At 47.7% G+C, this 18,537-nt stretch overlaps 1 protein-coding gene and 1 long non-coding RNA gene across 2 annotated transcripts in view; one reads left to right on the top strand and one right to left on the bottom strand.

Moving 5' to 3' along the window:
* IQCA1 (IQ motif containing with AAA domain 1) overlaps positions 1-3,573 on the bottom strand; it is a 110,077-nt gene extending 106,504 nt beyond the window's left edge. The window contains exon 1 of the mRNA XM_072875236.1: positions 3,418-3,573. Coding sequence (XP_072731337.1) covers positions 3,418-3,428 — 11 coding nt within the window. The 5' untranslated portion in view covers positions 3,429-3,573. The remainder of the gene's footprint in view (positions 1-3,417) is intronic.
* The window catches only part of LOC140657744 (uncharacterized), an 87,232-nt gene that overhangs the window by 50,320 nt on the left and 18,375 nt on the right, over positions 1-18,537 (top strand). The window contains exons 16-17 of the long non-coding RNA XR_012044467.1: positions 5,013-5,058; positions 5,200-5,284. This is a non-coding gene — a long non-coding RNA (uncharacterized lncRNA). The remainder of the gene's footprint in view (positions 1-5,012; positions 5,059-5,199; positions 5,285-18,537) is intronic.

The following is an 18,537-nucleotide window of genomic DNA, read 5'->3' as shown; positions in this document are numbered from 1 at the left end:
CAGGAAAACATAAATGCAAAAACATCTGTGTAAATCTCCTGCTCAATGTCTGGAACAAAATGTACGTCTGTATGCAAATGCTGGGGTTTGAGCACTTTAGGAAGTGCGATACGTCCGGCACTTCTTATTCAACCCTACAGCAAATGTAATGGGCATGCTCTCTTGTGAGCACTACAACTGTCCTTAGAAAATGTCAAGCGTGTCTGGACGTGCTGACTTTTCTTTTGGCTGGCTGCTGGAGCTTATTGACCCTAAGAGAATATCGCTGAGCGCTTCCTGAGTGTCCTGTCTCTATCCTGATACGAAGCTTAGTAAAGCAGTGGAATAACATGCTTCCGTGAGCTTTAGACCACACCGCTGTTAAAATCACAGGGCCTTGAGGATGGCGAACATGCCTCATAAACTGACTGGAAATGCTGAAGTCCCAGCCACGTAAATTGTGTGCAGTGTGACCTTGTGCTGCAAAAGCTGCCGGTCTGACCGCTCTGACTTGCGGTGCACGCAAGATAACTGCCCTGCGCGCACGCTTAGTACGGCTAGCACGTCCAACTGGCTGAGTGAGACGCATGCAATTTCTCTGTGTGTGTGTGTAGCAGCTGTTCTTCCAGATGTCTAAAAAGCAGCTGTTTACCTCAAGCTCAAAAAAAAAAAAAAGCACAGGATGTGACTGTACAGTATTGAAAAATCAGTATTACAGGCTCGGCTGTGACTTACTGATGTGCCTCCTTCTTTGTAGGATGGAGTCTGTCTTCCATGTGACTTGGCAAGATAGGCAGCCATCCTCATTCCCAGGCAAATAAGGTGGTGTCCCCTAAAATATTTTAGCCTAAAGTACCAAAGTTCTTTCTCATACATCCCATGTATTATTAGCTCTTTGCTTCACTGCCTTCAAATAAGGCAGTCTGTTATAAGACATTTTTGTCACGTGGCTTTTAAAATACTTTTAATTTAGCATGATTTATGGTACGCAGCCAGGATAACCTCACTACATACAATCATTTAACAGTAGCTTCGGTAACTTACTTGAGAAGCAACTCAGCTGTACCTTGCAAAACAAGATAGCCTAGGACAAAAGGAAAACGTGCTGCTCTTGCGTAACTACTGGCATGGACTGCAACTCAGCTCTGTGCTGGGGAGGAACGCACACGGCTGTGAACAGTAAACATTAAGATAAAAGTTTTATGGATTTGCCAGCACTGTCAGCCCCAGCCATTTAAAAATCATGAAATTAAATCTTTAAGGCCATGTATATTTAGGTAAGAATTCAGTACTTTTTATTTCCCTGATGGTTTGGGAGCATTTTTAATGCACGTTTTTTCTGGTTTTAAAAAACCTATTTATTTTTTAAAAGGAATGCTAAGATTGTCAGGTGAATCCAGTTGCTGGGGCAATAAAGAAAAGCACAAACTGTCCGGAAAACTCGGTACAGTGACTGAGGTGTAGAATACAGTAAACAAAACTATCCAGCCCGTTGCTTAACTCAAGTTCTATAGATGCAGTGGCTGATGAACTGGTGCATATTCAGACTTGTGTTTACGAAGGGCTGGATTAGCCTAGCTATAAATGCTGTGCTGTGCACAGCTATAGAGTGAGGGTACTTAAGTGAGCCACGTAGCGTCAGTGTCAGATTGGAGTCCCTTACCAGCACCGCTACCTCATTTGGAAACAGAACTGCATGTATTTTTGTCATGTGGTGCAGAGATGTCTATCACGTTTACATGGATTAGCTGTTCAATGCTGGCAATGAAATAGGAAATGCTGAAGAGCCCTATCTCTCTTAAAATTAAATGGAGTGAAGGCGAACAGTTGAAGCACAAGTATTTTCCTACTATACTCAACTTAATTCCTTTTGTGGTAATCTAGCTCAAAGAAGAGCAGCCGTGATTCAGACACTCGATAGGAATGACAGATTCTGAGAGAACTCTCTTGGGAAGAGGTCAAACACGACTTTTGCGGTTTGGGGGTTTTGTTTTGTTTTTCTTTTAACGCAATTTAGATGACTGTCCATTACTCTGCGGACTTCCCTTAACTAAGTCACCATGCCTGGTGCGAGGCATAATTGGCGCTGTTACAAGCCAGGCCCTGTGCTGGATTAGCCAGGGACCTAACCAAGCCTTCCTCAAACTTAAGGCTGCTGCTGCTGGAGGCTGTGCTGGGTCTGTGTCCTTGGACAGACAGACCTTGCTGCTGCTGTGCCCTTGGTGATGTTTTTCTTTATTCCTCTCAGCTCACCCTTCTCTCCTCAGCCAAGGAGCAAGGAAAAGGAAGATGCCTGGCTGGAAAGCAGTGGCGTTGGTGGTGGTATCTGCCTGGGACTGCAAATGTGCTGATGAGGCAGGTGGCTGGAGGCTCGGCTAGGGCAGACCCAACGTGGAGGTGACAAGGAGAGCTGCTCTAGTTCCAAGGCTGGAAGGATGTTTTAGAGTCTGAGGGGTTTTACCTGGCAAAGAGATGGAGTTTGGAAAGAGGAGGCTTTGAGGCTGCTACCACTGAAGCCAGAGGAGAAGACCATGGGTGAGAAGCCAGCAGAGGCTGTGCTCACAACCTGCTGGGACAGCAGTTTTGGATATTGTCAGGTTTGACCAGGTCAGAGCAGGAGGGGGAGCAGCAGCAGGCAGCAAATACTGCCTGAGGGTTTGGTTTTTTTTTTTTCTTTCTGCCCCCGCAATGTACTATTATTTTAGTGAACTTGAGCAAGCCACATCCAGCTTGGAACTGGGACAAGCTGCCCCAAACGGGGTTGGCTGTGCCCTGGACCTGGAGGCAGCAAACAGCAAAATGCTGAGGGATAATGTCATGAAAGATGCTCACGGTTAGGTTCCCAACTTTGTAGTGCAGCAATAATAACGCTTTCTCAATATAGGGGCTTAGCCTCTCAGTAATATTTCTGGAGAAATGAGTCCGGCTCCTTGCAGGCACTTTGATACAATGCCATCGTCAGTGTCTGGCTATTGCAAATAAACTTTTAAAGCTTTGTATTGTGCTGAAAGCATGAGGAGTTCATTACAGAAAAAAACCCAGTATGGACAAATTTTGGTCTGTAAAAGAGGGAAAAGGCCTTTTTTGCAAGCAGAAGAGGGGCCTAGTGTCCGAGCACGAATAATATTAAGATTGGCCTGAAGGCTGCTGAGGTGATCTGATGACTTTCCCGCCCTCCTCCGAGCAGCCCCGGGGTGCCTGACCCCCGCCGCTGTGCTCTCAGGGGAGGCCGCGGCCCGGCCGGGCGGGAAGAGGCGACCGGGCCTCGCACCAGCGAACAAGGCCCGGCGGACCCGCTCGTCCCGCGTTAGTACCGGCAGGTGTTTCCCTCTGGAGGTGAGCGGCGCGGCGGCGGTGTGGTTTTTATTACCCGCGTAAACGGGGCTTTCACCCGGGCACCTGCAGCCCCTCGCCCCGCCGGGCCCCCGCGCTACTCACGCCTGAGCCATGCTGAGGCGCCGCGGGGCTGCTCCTCCGCTCGGGGCTGCTCCTCCGCTCGGGGCTGCTCCTCCGCTCGGGGCTGGCCCGCCGGGCACGGCGCCCGACACCGAGCCCCAGGCCGCCGCCGAGCCGCCCCGGCCCGGCCTGCCCCGGCTGGCGGCGGCTTGTCCGCGGCCCGGGCAACCGGGCGCCCGCGCAGCCCCGCCGTTACCGCGGAGACGGGGCGGGGGGGAGGCGATCCCTGCCTCGGTGCTGCCTCGGGACCGGTCCTGGCAAGAAAATGAATTTTATTTCTTTATTTCCCCTTGTATTTCCTCTTATTTCCCTTTGTATTTCCCTCCCCCCCCCCCATTTCCCTCCCTCCCCCATATTTCCCCCCCCACACATTTCCCTTTATATTTCCCTTTGTTTTCCCTTTATTTGTTTCCCTTTTCCTCCCAAGGGGTTGTCCCAGTTGCATTCACATTTTTTCTCCCTTTTTTTCCCTTTTTTCTTGCCCCAAGGACCCATCGAGGCAAATTTCCAGTGGTTTTCTATTCCCTTACCACTTAAAAACCAGTTTATTATTATTTTTTCCCTCGCATCAACTGGAAACCTGCTTCATATATTGCGTTTCCTCCATCAGTTGCGTCCCCAAACCGAGCACATCTGTACACCAGGGGCGGCTGGGAAGCGACCGCCGAGGCTGGGGACATCTGTCTCCATCCCACCTATTAGTGCTTCGTCAGGATTTGCTCATTTTTTTTGTTTCTTTAAAAAAAAAAATAATAATTCAGCAATAGGGGAAACAGGAGGATGTTGCGATGCAGTCTGTAAAATCACACCCATAATTTCTGAGCCCTGGTTTGGTAGGAGGCTGGCTTCGAGGGCGATACAGCTGTTTTGCCTCCTTGTAAATGATGTCTAGCTGGCAGTGAAGCTAGAGTTTTAAAAAATAATTGTTTTAATTTATTGCCTGCGCGCAGAGTGAGAAGCATTCGCTGCAGAACATTAAAAGGCTTATTTTTTAAAAGGGGAAAAATCAAAGCTAGCAAGACAGGATTATAGCACGTCACATTTTGGGGGGAAAAATGCACTCCTCCGCAGAGTGGGTGGGGAAGGGAAAAGCAAGAAGTTTGGGGCAATGAGTGTTTTGCCAGCAATCGCATTTTTTGCCAGAAATCTCTGGGTGTCTGCGTTCCTTTGCCTTTTTTTTTTTTTTTTTTTTTTTTTCACTCCTTGAAGCCCCAGCTCATGTAATTAGGTGAGACTCTTGGCTATCGAGTTTTTGAAATAAAGTTCCTAGCCCCCATGGTTTTGGAGGAAAAGCTTAAAAATGTGAACCTTGAAGGATCAAGATCATAATAAAAAGCACTGAAGGCGTATTATTTTTTTAAGCTGTAAGATGGCTACATCCATTGCGTGATTTCTTTTGGTATACTGGATTAGTGGGGTTTTTTTTTTAGGAGTAAGCGGGCTTGAGTACCTGTTGTTTTTTCTTTGGGGGGGGTTGGAAAATGGTGTAAGATCAGCTTGTAATTAGCTGTGTTAACGTGAAAGAGATTCTTCATGCTGGCGTGGCTTACATCAGAAATTTGTCTGCTTCCTTTCAGTGCCCGATTCTCATCTATCTGCAGGTCGGGGGGGCTCTCAAAAGCAGTAAGTAACTCGTGTTTTGTTCTTGTTTAATACCTTAACTGAGACTTCACAGCCCGGATGGGAACCTCACATTTTTATTTCTGTTAATGTAGGCATTTGTACATAACTTTTTTTTTGCCAAACTATTTTTTTTTTTTTCAGCCAAGAGTTTTACCCGTAGAGTCCCAGCAGTACCGTCTCCATCAGTGCGTGTGGTTTTAAGGATCATGTTGGCCGTAACTCTGAGGTAATATACCTTTTCCTATAGACCTCAAGATACCGTTCCCAAGTCTCCAAGAGAAAGGGAGTAACCCTTGCAATTCAATAAGTAAATTCAGGAATTAGAGTCAGAATGGAAAATGACTTTAGTTCTTTTATTCTGCAATGCATGACTCAAAAATAGCTTCTGAAATTAATAGCTAAGCAACCCATTGCGTGTGTTTGAGACAAAAAAGTAGGAAGCTTTCTGAAGCAGTTGAAATGCGAGCGACAAGATTGCTTGACACGTTGTGGATGTTAATTATTAATCTGAATTTATTGCTCTCTTTTAGCACCTTAGTGCCACAGTGCAAAGGATGGTCTTTATTGTGCTAGAAACTATATTAAAGATGAAGTAATGCCTATTGCTCACTCCCCCCCCCTCCACCCTGCCCCCAAAAAAGTTGGAGGAAAGCAAACGTCTTCCTTTTAAAAATGGGAAATTAAGCCACAAAAAAGTGATGTGCGTGAGAGCGTGCAGGGAGCCTGTTCAGGAGCTGAGGGGCTTTTTATTTTCATCAGTTTGTAGGGAACTTGAACAAAATAATGAATCGTGTTGCTGGGAAAAGTCATGCGGTAAAATTAATTATGAAGTAAGCAGAGTTGATTTTTTTTTTCATGGGAAAGGAGCCTGCTTTGTAGCTGAAATGGGAGTAGCGTACAACTGAGAATAAGTTATTGGTTTAGCCTAAGAAAATAGACATTTATAAACAGAAACTGGGGAGCGTGAGATGTTCTGGTTTGCTATATAGGTTTCTAGTTGAATCCTTGAGCTTTGAAGTAGTTTGAAGCAAGAATGATGCAGGTTTGCCTGTCCTGTTCACACAGTGCTATCCTTAATGGACTGCCCTGTGATACATTCTCTGCTGTGGCTGCATCTATGCTTTGGGTTTGTCACAGCCACTCTCCATCCCCATCTCCAGCTTTCTTCTTCTTTTCTTTGCTTTATCTCCCTTTTTGTCTCTTCCCCTGGAGCACCACAGCCTGCGTTGCACGGAGGTCCAGCAGACCATTGGCGATCGGTCAACACCGTGAAGTATCTGTGTCTTTCCAGTCCAGTATCACGTGTCTCCGATAATCCCTACAGGCACCAAACCATCTGAGATCTCTAGGTACCACCAGAGATTAAAGGGATTTGTAGCTGTTATTCCACACGTTGTATACTTTTTGTATAGCATCGATAGTGACTTCCTCATCCAGATCATGTTGCGTTAAAAAATAAAACTGTGTTATTTAATCTATCCAGCAGGAATAGGTGATGGGTTTTATACAGCATGTTCCATTTGGCATCTGTAATTCCTTAGGCTCTTGCAAACACAAGCTTAAAAGTTCTGCTGCCTTGGAAACTAGGTGCCATCATTTTTGAAAAAAGTCTTTTATTACGAGCTTAAGAGGCGACTAGTGAGCTTACAAGGGGATAACGTATAAAACTGGAGGGCCTTGTTCCTCTAAACGCAGGTCCCTGGCAAGGAGCTTAGTGCACCTGTCTCTTATTGAGTAGGGGCTTAAGTAAAGCAAGGAACATAATAGGAAAAATGTTCTGCCTTTGCAACTCGTATTTCAAAGCACTTACAAAGGTCTGGATTGTCCCTCAAGGCACGGGATGGAAGGCGGAGTGGGTTTTTTTTTGCGTGTTGCTGGCCCAAAGAGCATGCAAAGGGAGAGGCTGTGGGTCAGGGCTTTCTCTGTCATGTGGGATGGATGAGCTGAGGCTTTGGGCCACCGCTTGGGAGTCAAGGATCCTGTTGCTCGTTTGGCCATGGGGACAGGCGTGAGGGATCTGTGCTGCACCTCCCTGGAGTGTAGGATATGATGTGCTCTACGAGGCATCTCTTGCTGACATGAGGGGCCGTTGAAGGGGCCCGTTTGCATGCTACTAATGAGCTGGATGAAGCTGGGGTTGTGAAGAAGTGCTAGGAGGGTGAATTTTGCTGGATGTCTCACACTGAAAAACCACCTTGCTCCGTAGCCCTACCCTGGGGCGCCGGTGTCCCTCTCATCCTGGAGGGCTCGACAGAGGAGCTCTCCTGCAAGGGACAGTGGCTGTGATAGCACTTAGGGTAGGGCAGCTGTTCCCAAATGGGGACCTGGTTGCAATTGAGTTGTACAGCAGACCTGTGAGTCCAGGAAAGTGAGAAGCAGGACCTCTGATGGGCAAGCTTGGGGAGATGTTGCTCAGGGCTTGCTTGCAGATGGGTGTTTGCTTTTCCTTTAGGCTTGGATTAAAGCATGTAAAGGAGCTCTGGGTGGCTCTTCACTGCAAGCTTGGGCACTTAGGTCTGCCTTGCGGCTTCAGTGCCGGCTTCCAGCTCACGCTGACACCCAGGAGGGGTGGCTCTGCCAGCTGGGCTGCGCTGACCAGTTCATTTAGCTTTGAGATCAGTGGCTGAGCTATTTTGCCAGTTAACGTTAACTACCAGATCTACAGGAGGTTTGCTGCTTACTTCAAGGCTAAGTGAAGGGGATTTGTCGGCAGTCAGGTCTGTTAGGCTTTGATATAGCAGCAGCATGTTCATCAGGCCCGAGCGTGGTACATGGAGGAGGAGGATTGGAGCAGAATTAGAAGGTATAAAGTTCAAATCTAATTTGAAGAATTTTCTCTCTATCACTTAAATGTGGGAAATGTTCCTGTGGTTTCAGGTATGAAATGTCATACTTCATAAGGAGAGTGCGTTTTAAATCTCAGCCAGATACTAAATGCCATGCCACACTCCACTTCTCTCTTTTTTAAAAAGTAAAACCCCAAATCGTCTCTCCTGAAATGATGTTGTTCGATAATATTAAAGCTTTCAAAAGAAGCTGGTTCAAATAGCGTCAGCTCTCTATCATTAGGAAACATCGGGGGGAGCATTGATTTTATTCTGTATTGACGATTGTTTGTCGGCATTCAGCTATCTAATTATCTAGGATGCTGTTCTTAAAGATGCCTACTGGCATAAATCTTGCAGTCTATACAGATTGACAATTAACATGCACCAGATGTTTATTTTAGTGAGAAAGAAATAGAAAAAGGGATCGGGCTCGGGATTCTGGCAATTATCCAAGTAATTTGTTAGCAGAGGTTTTACAAAACTGGTTGGCTTGAACATTTGGCTTCAGCTAGAAAATTTTTAATAAATTAACACAAACACTGTGTCAAGCTTTAGTCACTTAGGAGGACAAAGGTTGCTTCTATATTATTCTGCAGAACAAATATTGGAAACAAGTAGCATTTCTTTTGGTTGTGTAATCTGAAGATGTATTCAATATTGCACGTGAAATGGCACTTCTGGACAGACCCATTTCAGTTCTTTTAAGATATACAGATCCTCTAACCATTTACTCACTTTATAGGCTCACCAGTCGGCAATTTAAAATGTCGTATATGTTTCTCTCTTATGATTTTGATGGAAAAATGACAAAAAGTTTGACTTGGTACTGGCTATATGTGCACATTAATCACTGAAAACCTCAAAAATTCACATGTTTTTAAGCAAACAAGGAAGAAAACATTACACATCATAAGCTGCTATCTGCTCCTTTTGATTGGAACGGGATTTTAGCTGACCTGAGCCCCCATGTCTCATGCCCTGGTAAACGGGCAGGAGGTTTGGTGGGACCAGCCTGCCGGGGAGCCCTGGGTTGGTGAGAACTCAGAACAGCAACGTGCCGCTTTCTGTGGCAGGAGTGGGGTGAAGATGCTGGTCTCTGATCTGGTCAGTTTATACGTGCGCTGTTTGGTGGTCTTTCTGTTCACGGAAAAAAACAGCTGTGAGGTGTTATCATGAATTTATGGGGCAGCAGTCTTGGCTTCAGCTGTGCTACTCAATGCATGAGATGGAGAGGCTGTTGGAAAGTCCTTTGCTCCCCAGCTGGGGAGCTGGTGTTTCTGAGGATGACCAGGCTAGAGAAGACCATGAGTAAGGGGCAGGGGAGGCAGCTCAACCCTTCAGGGGTCAAGTCTGGATCAGGAAGACCCTTTTCCAGACCCACTGTCTGATTGAAGGGAAGTGTTTGAGCTCCGGGACTTCGTGTCTTTAAAGCCAGCAACGGAGAGTGACTCGGGTCTAAAGGAGAAGGGGATGTTAGCCATCTGCTTTAGCAGTTCATTGCCCAGGAGAGAAGTTCATCTGTTACTTGTGCACGTAGGCTGTTGTTTCATTGTGTTTTGTTTTGTTTTCCCTCCCACTGTCCAGTAAAGCACCTATTGAGTTAATCCTCTTTGATTCAACTCAAAAGCAAGGAAGTCAAACTCCTTGAGAGGATGAGCAGCTCAACTCTCATTTCGCCAGGTTTCTCTGCAGGGGGGTCTAGCTGGTGTGTTTTGAAGGCTTCCAGAAGCAAAACTATTAAAGTAGGGAAGGGAAGATACAAGGGGAGGGAATACTTGATTTTGCTGGACTTAAGGATGACCTGAGTCACGAAACGTTAGTCTGGAGGGAGGAGATACCTTGGAGCTTCTCAAGTCGTTCTTGAGGATGGTGAGAAATGTTCTAGAGGTTCTATTTTGGTGTACCTGCAATGAAAACTAATTTGATTTAAAAAAAAAAAAAAGCCTCTTACTAAATTGGATGCATCCTGCTTCATTTGTGCTGAAAAGTTAAAAGAAAGCAGAACAAGGTGTCAACAGAAAGTAACCCCAAAATATGGTGTTTTTGTAGGGAGCCACAAGCCATCAGCAGCTGAAATTTGATGGCAGCCTTTGGTTCTGCAAAAGTGCTTGATGCATGGCGTATTCACTTTTCCGACCCCGAAGGCTGGGAAGCGTGGTGCTGCCTATGGAGGGAAGGAGGTTCCTCTGGAGGGTATCTAGGGAGAGGACCTTCTGTGTCTTCTCTAAGCTCTGGAAGAGCCTCTCTTACTCTGCTGGCCACCAGGATCCAACCTTCAGTGCTGGAGGCTAAGATGGTTGAGTAGTTTCCACGATCCCTCCCCTGTAGTTGCCCATCTCTTTGTGTTTAGGCTCTAGGGACATTATATCTAGTATATGGGGACTCAGTTTCCATCTGGAGTGTCCTAGGATGAGTTAGGTTCAACTGATGTGGTTGCATGAATGAAACAAACCCAACAACTTATGCCTGGCTAATTAATGAGTTACAGCAAGAGCTTAAGGGTTAATGATGTCCTACCTAGAGCTGAAGGAACAATACAAGCCAAGCGCCTGGCCGTCAGTCCCTTCCACGTTGCACGTGCGTCACTTCTGTGTGGAAATGAGTGTGAAACTTCTTATTTTATTTTTTTTTCCTCCTCCCGGTTCAACTTCTCGCGCTATAAATAAACGGCGCAGTGTGAGAGAAAAATGAACAACAAGGGGCTGTAGTTTTTTAGGTGCCTGCGGCAGGATGTTTTCTTGATTATCCTGTTTCTTGTAAACACGGCGATGGCTTTTGTAGCCCAGATGTAGAGGCAGCCTGGGTTCATTGTTCGAACACCTGCTGTCCTTTCAAATGGACCCAATGCCAGCCCATTGATAAAATTCAGACTCAGAAACCTGCAGCACCAGGCTGAGCTCCTGTAGATAGCTCAAAAAAAAAAAAAAAAAAAAATCCTTGACGATCTGACATCCGCCCTGGTTTTTTTTTTTCTCTATTATATTTGATTGAGAAGGGGAAGGGAAGCTCAAGATTATTTTTTTTCCCCCTGCTCTTGTTCTCACAATAGCAATAAAAACAATACTCTCTGGCTTTGAGGTGGTAAACAGTGCGAAATAACAACAATAGCTCACTTTGCAAGGATGCAGCCAAATTTATGAATGAAACTGGAGGTTGCAATTTAGTTTCCAGGCCTGTGTCTGCTTTTGGTATGATGAGATGAAATAACAAAGCCAGAGAAAAAACAGCTCGTAACTATTGTGGGGTTGTAGCTGGGAGTGAGCACGAGGAAAGATTTTTTTGAGTTGGAGAAAGGGGTAGCATGGGGTTTTTCCTGCTTCCTGTATCAAGATCAAACACAAAACAGGTGAATCTGCTCAGTTAAACAGAGGCTTTGCAGCATTTTCTTTATCTGACACTAGCATACGGTGGTGTAACACCTTTGAGACTGCAGTTACAGCTCTTCCCACGTTGGCCACGTGGGGTAAATGGAGTCAGGTAGACCCTTGCTGGGACAGGACTGCTTTACAAGGTGCACAATAATACCACTATCCCTTGGAAGATAGGGGTAAAAGTTAGACCAAAGGCACCAAGTACACTTGTTTCTCCAGGTACAGGTTAGTTATGCACCTTCTACGCACCTGAATGTTTCTTTGGTTGGGATTTGAGGGCTAAACCTGCTTTTTGGGGAGAGGAGACCCTCCCAGGCTCTGGAGCGAGAGGTCGGAGAGATAAGGTGCTCAGCCAGGGCAACGTGTGGTTTAGCAGCCTCTTCTCACATAGCAGACTTGTTTTCCACGGTGGTGTTCAGAGCAGGAGAGATTTTGCTTGTGTTGAGGTCTCTTGCATACTTCCCCGCTCCTCATGTGTCCCCCACCTGTGCCTTTGGCTGCACGAGCAGAGGAGACGTGCTGCAATTTATTTACTGCTGCTTTGAGCGGGGGATCGGACCAGATGGCCTCCAAAGGCCCGTTCCAACTTAAATCACTGTATATTTATCTTGCCGACAGAATTAGAAGCCAACAGTTGAGTCCTTTACAAAGGCACTTAATGGGTCAAAGGCTTTCTCCCGCACCTCTGAAAATGAGATCTGGGACTGTAAAAGAAGGAGTCCAGCCCCCAAATAATTATTTTGCCTGAGACAGGTGAAATCAGGTGGGCAGACCTGCGTGTGCTGTGGCTTCATCCTGCTTGAACGGATGTGGCCAGCCCCTTGGCAGCCCCAGATGCTGTGCAGAGCGGAGGGCAGGGTTTGAAGGACTCCTTGCTCAGAGCATCCCACGTGTCCTCCAGCACTCCCTGGGCTGTTAGGGGTGTCCTAGGAGAGAGGACGCTGCTCCATCTGTGGGATGAAGCCGCAGAGGGACCCGCAGGCTGTAGGGAGCGGGCCCGTCCTCCTGCTCTCGCTCCTCGGCCCCCAGCCTGCGAGTGGGGTCCCAGGGAGGGAAGCACCTCAGGATAAACATTCGTGCGAACTGCCCTTTGCATCTGCCTTTAATTAAGCCACACACACAAAAGCGCAGAGTGGCATGTTGGCGTGTGTCGATGTCCATGTACGAGAGGAGCACACGCTGTCCCTTGACCGCGGAGCAAGCAGCGCTTGGCGTGCGTGCCGTTATCTGGCTGCTGGAGGGTGCCACCCCATAGGCCCCGTGGGCAGGAGAGCTGGCACGAGCCGACCTTTGCTGGAGCACGGGATGCACGGGGACCCTCCCGGGCTGGAGGTGGAACACGATAACCTCTCAACAGCCAGCACCTGGGAGGAATTTGTCTCTTGAATCCAATTACATCTGCAGACTGAACTCTTTTGTGTTCCTTTCAGGACGTGGCTCTGTCATTGCGCAGTCCTGCGTGTGCAGCTTTTCGTTTTTAGCCAGTGTTTTGGTTGGTTTGAACTTTCTTTTTAATGGCTGCGTTTAAGAGCAAGATAGCAAGGAGTTGGAACACGTTTAATATCCTCAGCTTTCTTATGCACGCGCTTTCTGAGAAAATGCCTGTTTGCTGATATCATCTCCTATGGCACGATGTCAGAGATTTGCTACATTTACTAAAGAAGCTGCACAAACCACACGAAATGCTTACATGAATTTTCCTAGCTTGCATAGGTAGGTGTCCTTGATGACCTTTCACGGTAATTATAGCAGTTAGGAGATGTTTGCCCCAGGCAAACCTCTCTCTAGGTCTTCAGCATTGTGCACTTAGTTGTTTTGGATTTCCCCTTCCATGTTATTCTGCAAAATAGCATTGTGGCCACTAATGTCTTACTTTTCCCCTAAAATCTATCAATTGCTGTTGGGAGGCAGTGAAAGCTGCTGGATGTTTTCACAAAGAAACCAAATAGGGTTTTAAGGAAGCATTTATATTTCCTATTTGTATTTTGGTTTTAGACCCTGCCTTCCAGAAACCCTTTTTGCCCAAGAAAAACTGAGACAATCAGACCAGTATTTCTTTTAAAACAGGTAAGAGCTGAAAGATGAACATCTGTGAGCGGCAAGCTTCCTTTCAAGCGATTCTGAGCAAAACCAAAGCCTTTTTGAAGTGGATTGCTGCAATCGCAGTTTGCCTTGCTTCCTGCTCATGCTTTTGGCAGTTCATTTCTTGGGCACACCTCCCGGCACGTTGTGTGTGGTTACAGGCGGCGGGGGAAGTTGGAAGGCCAGCAAGAGGCAAGGGGGCTTTAAAACCTTATTTATTTATTTATTTTTCTATTTAGAATGCCACTAACGAGACATTGTGTTTTATTCCTTCCTATCGTCAAGGTGCAATATCTCCCCCAGCATCAGCACTGATGGAGGCAGGGAAGGGTATGAAAGAAATGGGAATACGAGATTTCATGCTGGATGAGTCTCCAATTAGGGGTCCAGACTGTGGGCAGTGTTAAGAAAACAAAACAAAACAAAAAACCACCCAAAACTTGTTTAGTCTGCAGTCGGTAGCTGGTGGTTGCTCTTAGTGTGAGCCCTGGGCACTGAGCTGGGAAGCGGGGTGTCCTCCTTCTCAGGCTGGGGTGTTGGAGTATAGCTCTATCGCAGCTGCGAGATCACCGGAGCCAAAGCAGAGGGAAACGCGTGCTGGAGAGCTTGTGTCGGTGCCAGAGGGCAAGATACGAGGGCAGAGCTGCTCCTTCCCCACGCCCACGCTTGCAGGGATGTTTGTCTTGATGGCCAGGTCCTTCCTTCTGCTGCCCTCTGCGATTTCTGGAGTGTTTGCTGCCCCGCGGTTGTGCTGGTGGAGCTGTCTCTGGGACCTTGGGATGCACCGGGTGAGGATGAAGGAAGATTAAGATGGCTTTGGAGCCACGGCCTGGGGCACTGCCGGATGGTTGGGATGTTGTGAGTGCTGAAGGCTGAAGACATCACTGCCCCACCAGCTGTCTGGCCACATCCGTGAGAGTGGGAAGCACCTATTGAGCTGCACCTGGCCTAATGAATAAATAAGATGCGTTCTTAGAGTGGGACTCCGCCAGCTTGCTGAAAAGCTGTGACTTGCAGCAAGGCTGTGGCTTTGTATCACCGTGGTCATGCCAGCTCCTCCAGTGGTGCAAACTAAGTCGTTGCCTTTGGTGCCCGCTGTACTGTACGCGTTTACACCAGTGGAGAGGCTGAATGCCCGAATTTTGCTTGGCGGCTGTTTCGGAGCAAGATGCCGTTCTCTTTGCTTGATCAGTGTGCGCGTAAACGTTTCTGTTAATTACGATAATGTAATCTGACACTGGGCTCTTGCGAAGACCTCCTCCTGCTGTTGAAGGTGGTGATGGAGACCCTCGCTGGAGTGAGTGATGAAGCAGCGTATGTGGGATCAGAGGGCGGGTTGGATCTGGGCATGTGAGCCATGCAAAACATACTGGATGGCGAAGATCTGTCAGCTCTCTGATGTCCTCGTGTCTCATCAGTGGCGGTGGTCTCATACTGGCCTCGCGTCTCCTTGCGTGACTGCAGCCGGGAAATGTACCTTCTGGCGGGGCTCCTTGTCCAGGTCTTCACTCTCCCACAGTAGAGTACCTTGGTCCTGGGCACACGTAGTGTGTGGACAGGTTGTGGACCAGCTCGTTCCTGCGCTGGAGGGGAGGAGGTCCCATAACAAGAGGAGAGGGGGCCATGAGAAATGGTAAATGCCTAAATTTTGGGTCCTGCGTCACAGGTAAGGGAGACCAGGCTGAGGCAGTCGTGTCTCCCTCTTGATGTGTGAAATGAAGCAGGGTTGTATCAGTAACATGGGTTTCTGGCTCTTGATCTACGGCTTGGTTAGATGTGGTTCCCTCGCTGAATCGCCTGTCTCATGAGCAAGGTCCTGGGTTTAATTAAAGCCTTAGTTTAGTTTTGGACCGTTTAAAATGCACTGGTACAGAGCAGCCTTGATGCTAGTTTTCCCATTGGCTTGTGTTGTTGTATGCTGTTTCCATGCGGATGGTACCTCTGGGCTCCGGCGTCGGTGCGATGCGCTCTCCTGTCCCAGCACGGAAGGACTCCTTGTGTCCTGAAGGGCTCACGCGTTCAGCAAACGAGCTTTGGCACTGAATCCGGAGGTTAGCGAAGAGCATATGGTCCCTAAGAGGTGCAGCTTGTATTGCTAAAAATGCCTGGAAAGCTGGATAGCAGCTTTTCTCTTTTACTAGTGCCTGGCCTGAGGAGGAGCAGGATTTAAGCACGTACTTAAATTTCAGCATGTGCTTAAGTGTGTTGTCCTCAATGGAGACCCTCTCGAGCTTTTGCTGAAGTGCTTTTCTGAACTGGGGCCAGCAGGCTGTGAAAGTCCTCTCTTGGCGTTTCTACCCCACTGCGTATATGCTCATTGCGGCTCGCTGGCTATTTACCGCAAGGAGAAAATAACTTCATTTAGTTGCAGCTAGTTAAATAACTGAGAGCAGGCAGGTTAGGAGACTTGCACATGAGCTGGGAGCGAGACATCTGACCTTGTCTCTTGTCTGTCTTGTTTCTGTGATCCTAATTCTGCTCTAAATTAATTCTTTTGTTTAGCTGCTGCGTTGGTTTTTTTTTTTTTTCCTCCTTTTTGTTTTCGCATGAATGCTTGTCTCTATATTTAGGTCTGTCGAGGCGGGATGTTATGAATAATTGTTGATTGATATTATTAAACACTAACACGCTTGGCTGTGTTGCACTAATGATGGGGCTTTGGGGATATGCAAATCAATTAATTGCAGTAATTGCTGTAATAGCTATTTTGGAGGATTCTGTTGAAGAGCCCTTGGGAGGGCAGACAAAGAGGGAGACATTTGAAAGCGCGAAGGAGAAGGGGTGCTGGAGAGTCAGTGGAGATGGCTCATTCAAGCTGCTGATTTGTAAAGTTGGGTTTGTATTGCTCTCCAAAACCCACTCGCACCAAATCCTCTCTTGCTTTGTTTCAGAGTTACCCCAGTGTGGCTACTCCTGGATTTTTCCCAGGGCTTTTTCTGCTGAGGTGGAGCTGAAGCAGCTCACGGGTGAGACAGAGCCTTTTCCAGCTAACCTCTTGGCTTAGAACTATGGGAGATCTCCTTGGAAAACACTCGAGGAAAAGAAATGTTTCCAATACTAGGCCTCGGTGTAACCTCGCGCTGAACGGTCTTGGTTTGCCGGCTGATTCTCGTTCATGACAAGGCTTTTTCCCCTTCTGTGGCAACATCATGGGGCCTCACAGTGGGCACAGAAGGGACGTGAGATGCCTCAGGAACCCTTGTGGGGAGGCTGTGGAGGGAATGGGATTCGGGTATTGTGACAATGGGGAGGAAAATGTCTCTTCTGGCTTCTTCCCCATTCTATATGTGCTCTCCCTGCCTTTGTGTATTATTGTATGTTCTTTTGTCTGGGTTTCTGTATGCAACGTGCTTTAGTCTCCGTGCTCTGGGGCAAGTGTTCAATGTGGTGCACAGATGGTGCTCCCAGAAATCCCGTTATTTGCTAATGGGATTTTGCGCAAAGCGTTTCCACTGTTCTTTTCAACAGTCTGTGTGTTTGTGTAAATATGCCGAGACCCTCATCTTGCTGAAACACCCTCACCCGTGCAGCTGAGAACACGGCTTTATTTTTTATTTATCTGTTTTCTAATCCCTGAGAAGGACGTTGGACCGGCTTCTGTGGGAGGCAGCCGTTGCAGGATCCGGGCAGCATCGAGGTCTGTACCTGCACGTTGCCCGGTGAGGGAGGGTTGGTCCCTGCCGACTCTGCCAGATGTCACAACCCTCCAGGTGGCCTGGCCAGATATGTTGGGGCATTCCACTCTCATGCCCTTGTTACCTCGCTGGTGGTCCCGTCCTTACATTTTGCACTGATGTATGGCTGAGATATGCTTATCTATTCAGCGGCTTCCCTCCCGGTCCTGCAATGTTCAACTATTATGCAGCTATTCCCCTCTGTGCCCTCCATTCTTCAAGTAGTGCTCAAAATCATGGTAGAAATAGCAAAAGCCTAGAATATGTTGTTTTTATCACCAGAGGCCTTTCAGAATAGGTTAGATGTGTGCCTGGTGGGGATAGTACAGTGCTGACTCTTCCACGGCGCACGGAGGTGGACTAGCTGACCTCCCAAGGTCTTTTCCAACCCTTATTTTTCCATCGCTGTGTGACGTGCACTGCTAGTGTTGAAATCAGTAAGTGGAGCTTTGTTTTGCGTCACGCTCGCTGGAGGGAGGTCAGGGCTCAGCGGCCGTCGTGACTAACAGACAGTTACGGGGCGTGTGTCAGGAAGTTCCCTGTCCGTCTGCGTACTTGTGTGCTCCTCATCCTGCAAAATGCTCTTCCCCTAAACGCTTCTCAGGCTCTTCTGTGATGGGAAGGTGAGTCATATGAGGGCAGAGGTTCTCCTTTAGCTGGCCAAGGACTCCAGGTGGTTCCTCTGGAGCTGAAAAATCTCATCGCAACCCTAGTTCAGAAAGCACAGGCAGCCCAAGGCAGGAAACCTGCCAAGGACTGCTCCCATTATGGTACGGTGCCATTGAGCTGGCTGATTCAGATCAGGGGCTGGCCATGGCTTGCTGACCAAGCAAAGGAGAACCAGCTGTGGGGATACTGCTACATGCAGATATAGGATTGACGCTTACAGCCCCACTGTGCTTCTCTGAACATCCAGGACTGTGTTGTCCTCTAAAGTGGGGTCCCGGTTGCAGGAAAACCTCATGTCCAGCTGGGTGCCTCTGCCAGGGTCTAGCTCTGGGCTGGGGAGGTGTGTGAATAAAATAAGACTTGCAGTCACCTCCACAGCACTTGGATCGGTCTCCATGTTTTGTTTGGACGTCACTGCACCTATTAAGCATCTGGCCAGCATGGTGTCTGTCCATCTGTAGTGGTTTTGTGACCACTTTGTCCAAAATTTAGGAACCATGGGGATTCTGGAACACAGCTCTCTGCATCTCTTCCAGCGACAGAGTTTGGGAAATAACGTTTTTTAGGTCTGCAGAAGATGGCAGAGAACCTGCACAGACTCTGATCTTCAGCAATGTCCCGCTGTGATCTGATGGCCTCTGTGGGGTGGGATCTCTACAGGAAGACAGCTCTTCAGAGGCGTTCACCTTCTGTGCCTGCTGCCAAATACTCCCTGCCCCCGGCTTGTGTTTTCGTAGCCTCTCAATTTTGCTGATCTTTATTGCCCTTCTGATAAGGGTGATTAGATCTGATTTGTTTGAATTATAGCCTGATGGCTTTCAGCTCTCTCAGACACAACACTGTGCTGCACTGGTT

This window comes from Ciconia boyciana, chromosome 10, assembly GCF_034638445.1.
Source record: "Ciconia boyciana chromosome 10, ASM3463844v1, whole genome shotgun sequence".
Lineage (NCBI taxonomy): Eukaryota > Metazoa > Chordata > Aves > Ciconiiformes > Ciconiidae > Ciconia > Ciconia boyciana.
Note: the sequence above shows the minus strand (reverse complement) of the source record. Positions and strands in the feature narration are given on the sequence as shown.